Source organism: Homalodisca vitripennis, chromosome 5 (assembly GCF_021130785.1).
Source record: "Homalodisca vitripennis isolate AUS2020 chromosome 5, UT_GWSS_2.1, whole genome shotgun sequence".
Classification (NCBI taxonomy): domain Eukaryota; kingdom Metazoa; phylum Arthropoda; class Insecta; order Hemiptera; family Cicadellidae; genus Homalodisca; species Homalodisca vitripennis.
The window spans coordinates 65,240,758-65,254,589 of NC_060211.1; the positions used below are offsets into that span (position 1 = coordinate 65,240,758).

Sequence of the window (13,832 nt, forward strand, 5' to 3'; positions counted from 1 at the left end):
AAAACTTTTAAAATGTACTTTATATTTGTAGTTATATTAAACAAATTTGAAGTAAGTTTGTTTTAGAGTTTTGAAATGTGAAGTAAAAATTTAATTAAATATCATGGTCTTACTTTTACAATGTAATTATTCTTTATATTTCTATTTCTTAGTAGCTAGATCCATAGAAATTAGCTCAAACAGATTAGGTAGATGGAGTAAGTTTACAGTAAGTAACTTTATGGAATGTTTTGTTACCTTGTAGAGTTAAAAATTAAAAATATATTTTTGGGTACTGAACTGGCCAAAATAATCCTCATTTATTCTCTCTCTAAATAATAGTTTTAAAAATACCATCGAATAAAAAACATAGTAGTTTTAGAGAGACACTTTATTACTATTTAATTTATCTTAAATAACTGAATTTAATGGACTAACTTGCAACGGCCCTAATAGGAATATATCATGCTTTACATTTAATTAACTAAATGATTATCATACTTAAAAGTGAAAAAGTTGAACTACTCGATACGTTCATGTTAGCTTTTTACCTTATTCTATTCACGAGCTTCTATAAAAGTATTTTCAGTAAATTCACTTTAATGTGCCTAACTAATTGGGACATACGACATTGTATGTAATGTAAGGCATAATGACCATTGAATTACCACGCATTATAATATAGACCAATGAGCTATATAGCAGTAAACACCGTACATCAGACAAGGAGTGAGTGGCCACAGAATGCAATATCTGTTGCATGATAGGTTTTAATGTCGTATACCGTACTGAATGCCATAAGTTTTAGTGTAGTTATTATAAAGACCGTTACTTCACGTGTATGAAAATCTTAAAAGGCTGTAATTATGTTATTGGCATTTCTTCATTTGCATTTATACGCAAGAAAGGAAACTATTTGACACCACAGAGGATCGCTGTTCATATACCTAATTTTTTTAATTTTACAGTGTAAATACTTAAACTATATTACTGCAAATGACTAAGAGTATTTTCTTTATGTCTTTTATTGATACGTTACCTTAAAATAATTCGATATAACTGGAAAGTTTAACAATATGTAGCTTGTTCATGATTTAACTTATCCAATACAAAGAAATGGGTAAGGCTTGTAGGGTTTAAATAGTTTAAAATATATTAGTACAATACGAAATTTAAATTTATTTTATGCAATATTTTACTATTTATCATATTAATTTTTTAGTATTCTGATATAAAGCAGCCACAATTAATTTAAATTAGGATCTGTAAATACCTATAACCTACAATACCTAATATTACAAGCCTTAAATTTTCCATGTTTTCAACGAAATTTGGCGCTAAAACATTTAGTTCTAACCATGGTATATTCAACCAGCTGCGTAAATATTCTTTGAATAGAAATAAATTAGCCATTAGAAAAAAATTAATTAAACATTATATTTTGTATTCCAAAGTCATGAAAACTATTTTGGTTGTCTCATAATAATAATATTAAGGAGATTGAGTCACCAATGAAAGTGATTTGAACTTTATGGCGTCGTGATTCTAAGGGGTTTTCGATCCGTAATATTCATACCTTTATTTTGCCCACTTTTAGTTGTAAATAATAATTGTTGGTGTATTTCGTTTTAAATATTATTATTTAATTACAAAGATTCCATCATATTAAATTTGGGCAAGTTTCGAAGACTATGTTCCTTCAGTTCAATTTATGGTATGTGTAACATTTTAAACTTTGTATTGAAAAGGAAAAATCATTAGGTTAAGCCGTTTAGAACAAATAGCCTCGGTAGTGTTTAAAGAAAGGAATACAGATAAACATTAAAGTTCTCATCTCTTCAGTGTTTCAGTGTTAGGCTTTCGTTTAGCCAAAAGCTATATCATAGGTATTTATCTTATGAACAACTTTTCATAATTCAGTCCGAATAACTTTATTTCACGTGGCTGGCTACTGTGTGACACTGTCTCACTGTTATTGCACCACATCCATTGTTAAAATATGTCACTTTCTCTTCATCGATCGGGTCCAGTATAGTCTAAAATTCATGAACAACTAAAACGCAAATATCAACAAAAAATGGCTTAAAGGACTTGGTTGCAAGATTTTTTTAAATCATAATAAATATTAATTTTGAGTAATGTAATATTAAAACAAGCTAATTGATTCATTTTACAACAAATGTTACCCTCTCGACTTGTCCCCCACTACTCGCTCACCGATACAATTAAACTTTCATTATACCCAAATCGCAATATTACTGAAGGATAAAACGCGCTTATTAGTCCACAAAATTTAAAATTCCTCACTAAATTTTTGTATTTCAACTCACTGAATATTTTTTTGGAATATTTAATTCATAGTATAGTGTTTAGCTCCATGTAGATAATGATATTAGTACAATGAGAATATGAAGAATAAAGACAGCTCTAGTTTTCTATTTATATAATTTATATAACAATGGCTAAATGTTAAACTGAGAGGAACATAGTATAAAATATATACATTTCACTAACACTTCGATTACCCAGGCGAGAGTTCTTATAAAATGTTTATTCGAAAACCCACATCAGTCAGAAATCGTTTTCATAATAAGGCATTTTTTACCATATATGCTTTTGACTTCATGCTGGTGTAAGGAAAATATATTTACATCGATGAAATAAAAAGTCTGCTACAATAGAAAATTATGTACTACTCACCTTTGTCATCTACTGCCGATTTAAGGTGTTTTTGGAACATAGAGAACGTATCGTTGTTCCAATCAAGAAAAGATATTAATAATGGTTTGTTATGTGTTCTTCTGTCAAAAAGCGTCAATTACCATTTACAAAATTGTACTTCCGGTACATGACATTTCTGGGCCCATTTTAGAGCTTTCTTTGCAGTACTGATCAATAAGTGGTATACATACTTTGGCCTGGAAATTGTATGTCCGTGTAAAAGCAAATACTTTCGGAATTTAAATAAAATTTTCTGATAATCTGATAGAGCATACAGACATGCGTGTCAAATGTCACGTTTCTAGGTAATCGTGAACTTAGAGAGATGAAAAAATAGCTCTTTTAAATGTTGCAACCCATTTTCAACCCCTTTTTGTGGGTCCTCGTAAAAATTTAAATCGTATGTAAAATCATATGATACATGTAAGGTTATTGCTCTTTATTTTTCAAGTCTTGTTACATAATAGTTTTTATAATGTACTGTATAAAAATAACATATTGTTAATCTCTAACATAAATTTATAAAACGAGTACAACATTTTATAACGAAAATTAAATACCGTAAATAAATAAATTAAATACTGTATCGACTATTAAATTCCAAAAGAGTCACATAAAATGAAATTATCGAATAAGATTATTCTCATTAAACGGAGAGGAATATATCCTGTTTATGAAATAATAAAGTAATAATTCTCTAGTTTTAGCTGATGAGAAGGTGATTCATAAATTCAAATTAATGGTACTGAAATTCGTATTATATTCAAATTCCTATAATTTTTGTATACTGTTAAGCTATTTGGAATAAAATTTTATTGCTCTTGATATAAACTATAGCATACAAAAACTTTACTTAAAGCGTAAAAAAAGTTATGTAAATATTTACTAAACGTTTATATGTTATTTTTACTGCAATGTATCTCCCAGAATTATGTTTCAATACTTGATACTTGATACTTGTATTCTTCGTCAATGGACGGATTTCCCGTATAGACTGCGTCAAAAGTAAATGTTCATGTCAAATAGTTAAAAAGTTAAAAAATTTACAATATTTACGTATTTACATTTGTGGCGGTTGGGTCACCCAAACAGTGGCTTTTCTTCCAGCTCCTTTAAGGAATAAAGCGGCCTCCTTATGAGCTCTTCATGCAAGGCTGACTTGAACTTGGCATGCTCAAGATGTCTCACACTTATCGGTAGCAAGTTAAACAGCTTTTGACCATACCTAGGGAAACTCCTTAGTGTGCCGGAGAGTCGGCATCGTGCGATGTTTAAGTCCCGGGCTCTGCGAGTGTCATAGCCGTGGATGTCGCTTCTGGAGGGAATACTGAAAGACTGCTCCCGTACCTGCAAGATGGAGTTGTAGACGTACTGGCTGTAGACTGTAAGGATATTCAGGCGGATGAAAATTGGCCGGCAGTGCTCCAAGTATCCTGAAGAGGTTATAATTCTTACAGCTTTCTTTTGCAGCTTCAGCACGTCTTCACAGGCTCCAGAATGACCCCATAGTATCAGTCCATAGATAATGTGGCTTTGGAAGATTGCATGATATGCTGTTTGTAAATAGGGTTCTGTTACCTGGTTCCTTAATTTCCTGAGGAGGCAGAGCACTCTGGAGAGTTTGACACAGACCTGAGAAACATGTGCCGTCCACGTCATTCTTCGGTCCAGATAAAAACCGAGCAATTTTACGTTATCATTGGTTTGGGAGCCTATGTCTCTCTTGAGTGTGCATATCAGGTGCTGGGTTTTGTCTGGGTTTAACTGCAAATGGTTGACTTCAAACCATTGTTTTGCCCTGTCCAGTAACATTATTGCATCTTGCCTCACTCTGTTTAAATCTTTCCCTCTTGTTGTTAAGGTTGAGTCATCTGCGAATAGGAGAGAGCGACCCTCGAGTTCTAGGTCATTGACCAGTATGAGGAAGAGTAAGGGCCCCAGAACAGAACCCTGAGGCACTCCGTGCTTGACCAGCAAGATCCCCGACTGCGCACCCTCCAGAAAGACGGCCTGTTTCCTGTGTAGCAGATACGATGCTAATGTCTTGTGGACCGTAGAACCTATTCCATAGTGAGACAACTTCTGGAGCAGTAGTTGGTGTGATACGCAGTCGAACGCCCTGCTGAGATCGCAGAGTGTAAGCGCCATTGATTCACCCTCCTCAAATGCCTTGGTTATTTGTTCAACTAGTGATAATATTGCCGTAGTAGTAGAGTGGCATCTCCTAAAACCATGCTGCCCAGCCATGAACAGGTTGTTTTCTTCGAAGTATTTCACTAGCTGAATTTTCATGACACTTTCCATGACTTTGGCCAATACCGGGATTATCGATATCGGACGGTAATTTGCCAGTTCTTGATGGTCGCCCTTCTTGTAGATGGGGATCGTTCTAGATATTTTCATGTAGTCAGGAAAAACACCAAATCTTAGGCAGCAATTTATGGCTTTGCATAGAGGGTCAGCTATAGCGTCGATGACGGACTTCAAGACTTCACCCGACATGCCGTAAACATCCTGACTTTTGGAGGACCTAAAGTTCTTCACTAAAGCGGTAATTAATTTGGGGCTTACCTCTTCCCATTCCATAAGTGTGCAGTTGGGTGTTGGTAAAAAACCCAGGTCCAGGCTCACATCCGCAGCCTGCGGAAACTTAGATACAATATCTTCGACTGATTTGATGAAAAAGGTGTTAAAATCGTCAGGGCTACCTGGATATGAAAATTGTTGAGATTTTACCTTGTTTTGGTTGATAACTTGCCAAGCCGCCTTGCATCTATTTGGCGCAGAATCGATGTAGGAGACGTTTTGGGCTATTTTGGCCGCCTTCAATTTACCCCTGTAAATTTTAAAATACTTACGGTACTGGGTGTCAAGAATGGTTTTTACGCTTGCTAGAGTTGCTTTCTTAGAAAGGTCATGCAGCATTAACACATGCAATTTAAGGTGTTTCAACTCATCAGTGAACCATTTCTTGCCAGAACTCCTCGCAGCAGGCCTCAGAGTTACTTTAGGTTTAGGAGCACCAGTAGGAATAAGAGGAAAAAATTCATTGAACTTATGACAAAAAACATGTAAAAAGGGAGTCAAAAACTTCCGGTCCGTTTTTTACCAGTTCACTGTTCCAGTCAATTTGGTACAGAGCCCTAAGCAAGAGTTGAACCTTGTCATCTGAAATGTGCCTTTTATAAAATTTGTAATTTTTGTGCCATGAAATTGGAGGTACAACCTTACTCACCATAGCGGATCTTGCCTTAAGTTTGAAGACGACTGCGCAGTGGTCCGCAATGAGAGGATTTTCCACACTGACATCGAAGTCCCACTGGTCGAGGTTTGTGGCAAAGGTGTCCAAACAGACACTTCCTCTTGTTGGTTTACGGTTTGCTATGAAGATATTATGACACCGCAGTAGGTTAGTGAAGGCCGCCTCTTCCTTGGAAGTTGTTTCCAGGTGTATATTAAAATCACCACACAGGATAATAGCTTTATTTTTAAGTGATAGGCTTTCCAGACAATTGTCCAGTAGCTGAAGGAATTGCTCCGAGTCACCATCCGGGGATCGGTAAACCGAAATTATAACAATAGGCCTATGCAGACCTACAAAATTTAATTCAGTAGCAGCGAGTTCAATGGTTTTTTCCAAACAAAAATGTTCCAGATCTACAACACGAGTAGTTAGTCCTTCATTTGCATAGATTGCTGAACCACCATTTTTGTAATTTTTTCTGCAATATACACTAGAGAGGGTAAGTGTGTCTATTTTTGAGAAATATTGGTATTGTTCAGACCTTAACCAATGCTCAGTTAAACACAGTATGCTAGGCCTAGCTTCTTCCATATAATGTGTGAGAGCATTTAGTTTAGTACTCAAACACTGTACATTTAACAAAACACAAACAAAACTGTCTTTATTGTTCCAGGAGTCATGTAAATTGCTTAACTTAGTTGATCCTGTTTGGCTCTCCGGAATAAAAAACGCTTAATAGTAATGTTTTTAGGCCATAGCGAGGATTGGGCTATTTGGTCTTTATGGATGTACTCAACACCTAGCCTAAAACTGTTATTTAGTCCTTTTGTATCCAACTTTTCTATTTCAAAATCAATGTTTGGAAAGGTCCTGGTAACGAAACTTTCTACGTCTTTCACTTCCGTATTTTTTGATACTTTACCTATGTGAAACCACGCTTTTTTGGCCCCTGTTAATCCGCAGTCTGTTTTTGCTTCAGCAGTACCTATCAAGACTTGTGGTTTCCGCGGTTTAGCACTTTTCACTGCACTAATTATACTTTCAGTGTCACAATTTTTAACGTTAGGAGAAGTAGGCCCATATCCATCACTTTGAGGTTGATCAGCTGGTCCTTTTCCAGTGTTTCTCTTATTCTTCTTCTTCTTCCCTTCCACCTCCTTCCAGCCATTTTGATCGGTTAGTAGATCTTCACCAGTCAGATTAACTACGTCACATGCAGACGACAAAGCCTGATCGGTGTCTGGAATGGTGATCGACATGTCCGCAGATCGTCCGACACTAATTGTAGTTGGTTGATCGAATTGATGGGGTTTGGAGGCAGATCTGGTGATTCGTCGATGCTGTGACACAGATGTTATTGTAGATTTGTTTGCCGTAATGTTGGCAAAACTTATTGCAGTTTCCGGCTTGGGTTCTGTCACATTGTCAATTTGTTTGGGGGTTATGTTTTGTTCAAAATTAGAATTTAATACGTCCAGTTTTTTATTTATTTCAATATTGTCAGTGGTTATATCCTTTACATAGGTTATTAATTTACTAACCATTTCTTTCAACTTAATGTAGTCATCGTTACATACGCCACTCTTACGTAGACTCTCTATGCGCGACATACACCCATCACAGAACCATCTTGATTTGTCACCAAGCACTACGATTAGGTCGTATTCTTCGTCACTAATATCGACACAAGTTGCATGATACCATATATCACACATTCCTTCACATAAAAAAGATTTGCTATCATCTTCTACCACTTTTTTACAAGAGCCACATTTAGGTTTACTTTTTCCCACCGCCATCTTGAAATCACTCCTCAGTTGAAGATGACGCCAGAAATCCTCAGAAATCACTCCGCCATACAAATCAGTTGAGTTGAAACTATAGAATGAATATACATATATATATATATATATATATATATATATATATATATATATACTTTTATTATGTAAATGATACAATAATAATAATTTTTAATACGTTTAAATGTCAATGTTTAATAAGTCATTTGACGGAAATAATTTAACTTACAGTAAAACCAGTTTCAGGAATAATTTCTGAATCTGAATTGACTATAAACCAAAGTTTTTGGTCTATTACTGTCTAAATAGTCTATATAAAATAGCAACCGTGGTTTTCTATTTATAGAAGGAAGGATATAAAACGAATATTCCATCAATCCTTGTCACATTAACACTGTCACGTATATTTGCATTCCGATTCTCTTTTACACTCCAATAGCATAGTTTCGATGTTAGAGGTAAACGTCGTATATAAAGCACATAGAAAAACGTAATTAAAATACTGTAAACTTAAAATATCTATTCGTGATTGGAATGATAAATATTGTTCTAATAAAGAAATTCAAATTAACAAGTGCCTCGGATTTTAACTGTAAAAAAATTAAAATTGCCACACTGTAATAGAATTATTCAAATGCAATAGTTTTAAAGGTTATTTTTGACGATGGAAGGATTGTGAAGGAAACAGGATTTTTTCGGACATTTGCCATCGTTCAGTGAAACAAGAAAACAGTAACACTACGTTTCGAGATCTGCAATCTGATCTCTTCTTCAGGTAAAGAACTAACCTAATACATACTGGATGCCCGGATTCAAGGGATTGTATTAAAACGCTGAAATAGTAAATACTATCGCTAAAACAATAGGTATTTGATTTCTATTTGCAAAAATACTTTTATTTATATAAAAATAATTAGAGCCTTCAAAATAGTTATATACAATGTCAAATAAGTTATTACCTACGGAAATATATTTTAAGACTTATAAACAAACTTTAAAGAATAACATCTATTTTTTTGCAAGTCATTCTTTAACTAATTCCACCGGCTTTCTTCCACAATGACGAAATGAATGCAATCACCAGGAAAGAGAAGTGAGATAAATTGGCAAGTATCTAATCCCAGAGAATATCATTCACTACCAGCTTCTTTTGTTACAGCAGTGACTTACACCTTTACGGATCCCACGATATTATACATTATGTTAACATATCTATGTATGGCCTTCCTAAGAGTTAAAAAAACACAATAATAAACATACGAAGATAGCTTAGAGATGTGTAACTTAAAGCATGAAAAGAGCATGTTATAATTATATAACATAAATATATAATTATAGTTATATATTATAGTAATATTTAACTATAATATATATATATATATAGTTTATATATATATATATATATAGTTATATATATATATATATAGTTATATATATATATATAGTTTATATATATATATATATATATATATATATATATATATATATATATATAAAACATTTACCTGTTGTTTATGTTTTAATACTAACTTGTAATTTTTTATTTATATTAAGTTATTACACCAATAAATTCTTATTTGGTGCAGTTGATCTTTCTATTTTGTTATCAATTATGTCTTAAAGATAAAGTGTACTATAGACTTAAGAGCATTTTCAATAAATAATTTACTGTTCTGTCGCAAATGAGGTTACACGTACACTGAGCGGGTGCAATTACCGCATGCGGCACTAATGTTGTGAGCTGATGACTTTGGATGTGGTTCTCCTTTCATTTAATCTTCTGACCACTCTAATCAGACCACCTGAACTCACAATGGCATCGTAACTTTCGGTTGAAAAGTGTGAGAAAGAGAGATGAAAAAAGATGGGCAGTAGTGCAAACGAACAATAAATCGTATTACAATCATAGGATGCGACAACTTATGAGGTTCAGTGTTATTTTATAAACAATTAAGTTAACATCAGTACTTGAATAACGATTTGTATTTTATATTGCTTTGTTAATGATATTTTAATAAAACGCCATAAAACGTGTAATATCTTTAAATACTATTGCTACATTTTTGGAATGGTCTGAGAACGGATAGACAGTCAGATATATTATAATCTTAGCACAGATCGAGGTAGATATAGAAATGTGCCTGCTAACTAAGTGGTATTGTTAAATGTCGGCGAAGTTAGCATATGGAATCTTTCTCAAGTGAAAATGTGATATATGTGATAATGTCATCAATTGCTAATTTTTTATATGTTTTCACGCGTATTATATTAAGCTATATATCAATTGTTAAAATTTAATTTAATTGTAATAAATAAACGAAAACACAAATTTATTTATTTAGCGATTTTATAGTTGCCATTTAGATTACATAAGACCAAGCTAAACAGTCTAATAACGCTCATTAGTAGTTATTATATATACTGTTATAAAACATCCCGAAATCACGATATTTAACTTTCCAAATAATGTTATTGTAGTAATAAGGATTATTATCCCCGCTGTAGTTGACGTTATGAGCTCCAATTTCTCCTTTGTTTTGGGATAGCCGTCTCTTTGATATTGAGAAGAGGCAAATTAATTACCGATACAGCCAAATATTACGGATTAGAAAAGTAATTCAACAGCCTGTTTTATTATCACTCTTAATTATATTTAAAGAACAACTACATTAGTAAAGCTGTATTCACTAGAAAGAAAGATATTTTTAAATAATCATAAGGTAAATGTGGATATATTTTAATTTTTTTCAGTGGTAGCCAAGTAAAAGAAACAAATTTTAAAAATTAAGGAACAATGATGAAATGCCAATTTTTACTTAAACATTGAAGGAATGAAGAATCATACCATATGTTTCAGGTCCTACATATACATATAGTAGTAATATTTTTGTGTTTCATAACGAACACAAAAATATTCTAAAGCTTAATAGATACGTATAGTAAAACGTTCAGTCAGTTGTCATTATTAGAGTTTATTTGCATTTGTTTTAGTCTTCATGTAAATTGGCTAAAACGGATACACAGAAACTTATAAAATATTTAACTTTTATTTAATTAAAACCTGTGGTATAGGAAATGCAAAGACTTACGGAAAAATTATGTGGATTTTCGGAGGGACTTTGAAACACTTTTTCTTCCTCCTGGATACAAAATCTTGATGACGAGATCCGGAAGCGTACAAAACGTCAAGAGGAGCAATTTAAAGACTTTGTGGCTTTAATGACATTAATGCGCAGAAAAGGGTCGTTAACACTAGATGATAAACTCAATATTTTATATTTGAACCCGAGTACAAACTTACAATGAAGCGAAAAGAATGTAGACCCATATCTGATATGATCCACCAGGCCGAACAGCTATGAAGAATATTTGAGAGCACGAAACACTTACCGGCCTCCTTCACTGCCATCACTTGCCCTAGTGCAAGAGACGGCAAATATTCGAGACTTGTGCTCTTAGCATAGTAGTTTAATAATGATTTTTAGGGTCTCAAAAATAAAAAATAAGCTTGAAATTGAGCTTTTTAGTTGAAACTTTTGTATTTTAAAATCTAAACCAATAACATTGTTCTGTAACATTATATTTGGGTCATTGCATTATCCAACTGCCTTAATAAAATAAATATAACTTGTAGATCACAACACTATAAGTTAGAAAGTATTCGATAATTGCCATGTACTATAGATCAGGTCAGCATTATATTAATTGGTTACGCTAGACGACACATGACAAGAAATCAGGCTTGGTTGAAGTAGCATGAATAGTTATTTCAAGTTTATAGCTTATTTTTAATTTTCAATATATCTTAGAAACAGACAGAGAAATCTGTTGGCTTAAGTTAAAACGTGAACATAGTAATTTTAGATTATTAAAATATTAATACTTAACAGTATTTAAATGCCTAAGTTCTCTAAAGAAATTACGATAAGATATGAAAGAACATGCCACAGAACGGAGTTATGAGTAAACCAATACTGCAGCCAAACCCCTGGCCTAATTAAGTTAAGTAGTTGTGATTGATTTTGTCTTATTTCTATAGTTCTGTTTTTCTTAAACAATTTTTCACAAGTTCCTTTTTTAATTCACTTAGTTTCTAGTTCTTAATACATCTACTGTGACAAATTTTTATTACACCATTTTTGGCGTAATTATAAATTTATGTTCTACTAATTAAGGACTCAATATTAAAATACGTTGCCGTTATGCATATGAATGTGTTCCTTTAACCTATTTGAATAACTTTCCAATGAAATAAAGAAATTACCATCATTTTAAGCCTATATGCAAAATATAATGAAATTATTACACTTTATTCGTTGCGCATGTCTTTGGAGGTATACATATAGTTCAATATTAAAATAATTAATTTAAAAAACAATAATGTAGTTCAATAATTTAATGAACTACAATAGTTCAATAGTTTCATTAATTTAATTCTATATAATTTCTATGTTTTTAAGATATGTTCGGATATAAAATAACTAATTATTTCGTAATATATAATAGAAATCCCTCCGAGGGTAATGATCTCCCCTTGCAGGTGGCCGACGAGGAGCTCGTGCAAGGGAGTCGAGCCCTATCCTGACCAGTCAGACCAGTATATTCAGCCCCCCGACAGGCTGCAGGGGTGTGTTGAGCCCGTGAGAATCGGAATGACGTGTGGAACCACCGATGTCATTAATAACACATGTGGTTGGATGGAAATAACTACAACTCCCTACATATTTTATTTGACACATATAAATAAATTTGGTGTGTTTTCAGATTCATTCTGATGCATGTCGCCGCCTGATCAGAGGTACTCGTAGGATTCGTGTTTGTTGGATATGCTAGTCTGCCAGCCAGTTAAGAGGACACAGAGCTAGGGGAAATCATATGTCGTTGCTACCTTAGAGTCATGACAGCTATGCCGATCTCCGAGCTCGTTACTAGACCTCGAGCACTTTATCGGTGGTTAATGAGCTTACGGGGTCTACCAGTCGATCCCAGGACTGCACCTGACGAGATGTGGTTACATACCCAGCTCGGGCATCCAAGTTCAGGTTCAGTGTGAGAGTTCTCAAGGGAACACAAAGTTTTAAATATTATGAAATAGAGCTAACGTGTATATATTGTACATAAACGCGTATAGCAAGTAATAAATCAAACCAGTGATTAAATTAAATGGAGTTTCTTGTTTTACTTTAATAACCCGTGATAGATTTCCCTTACCAAAGACTAATGCGGAGGTGGGGTTTCCCGTGGGGTATAACTGTTAGTGAGAGAGGAATAACTCCCTTATATAGAATATTTTTTTTCCATTTTACAGATCATTATATTATTTTGAAATTCCAATTTTAAATTTTCAGCTCATTTACATGTGCCAACTACATTCAAGCGAATTAGTAATGAACCAATCGAGGCCGTTTAACTTTACTTGATTGTAAAGATAGTACTATTATGAGCTTCTTACAAGTATAATAATTAGTCAAAGGTATCGGAATTTAAGGTTGAGTTAGACATAGTGCAGATTCAAATCCTTTTTGTGGCCGTTTCACTTTTAATAGTATTGTTGACTTTTTACTGTACCGATATTTCAATGCTTGATATGATACTTGTTCAGGCTATTGCCCCATGATATATTTGATATTATTCTGTTACTTTACTTCACATACCGTTTAGTACTGAATGTAACTGAATGAGCGGTAAACGTTTTACCTTCAACTTGTTAATTTTATATCTTTCGTCCCAAGAAAAGTTACTAATGCGTTACAGATATTGTACATTACACTTATAAAGCATTCCTCTTTTACTTGTTTTAAATAAGTATACACTCTGCATACTTGTAAGCGCACTCAGTAATATCTGGAAAGTTTTGTGAATGTTTGGAAGTAAATAAAAGGATTAAGCTTTCGATGTACTCTAACAACATATCAGTAATTCTTGAATACTTTCAAATCCATTTCATTCACTAATTGCAAACCATGTTTCAGTTTCATAGTTTGAAAATAACGATTACTGTAAGTCGATTTTCTGGAAAAAAAATATTCTTCGGCCACTTCATCGAGATTTTATAATTAAAAAATAGTTATTCATTTTAGAATATT

General features: G+C 33.3%; 1 protein-coding gene across 1 annotated transcript; it reads right to left on the reverse strand.

Moving 5' to 3' along the window:
- Positions 1–3,780: 3,780 nt before the first annotated feature.
- On the reverse strand, positions 3,781–11,155 carry LOC124363493. Its single transcript, XM_046818742.1, has 4 exons — positions 11,137–11,155; positions 6,867–7,358; positions 5,936–6,294; positions 3,781–5,754 (listed from the first exon to the last, which is right to left on the reverse strand). Exons 1-4 carry the CDS (start codon positions 11,153–11,155, stop codon positions 3,781–3,783), a joined length of 2,844 nt encoding a protein of 947 aa, XP_046674698.1.
- Positions 11,156–13,832: the final 2,677 nt, after the last annotated feature.

Excerpts from the sequence above, each read along its gene's own strand:
- LOC124363493 (XM_046818742.1), bottom strand. Across the intron at positions 6,295-6,866 it reads AAAAGCGTGGTTTCACATAG|GTCTGCATAGGCCTATTGTT; the intron begins GTAAAGTATCAA and ends TAAATTTTGTAG. Across the intron at positions 5,755-5,935 it reads TTAAGGCAAGATCCGCTATG|TTCAATGAATTTTTTCCTCT; the intron begins GTGAGTAAGGTT and ends TTTTGTCATAAG.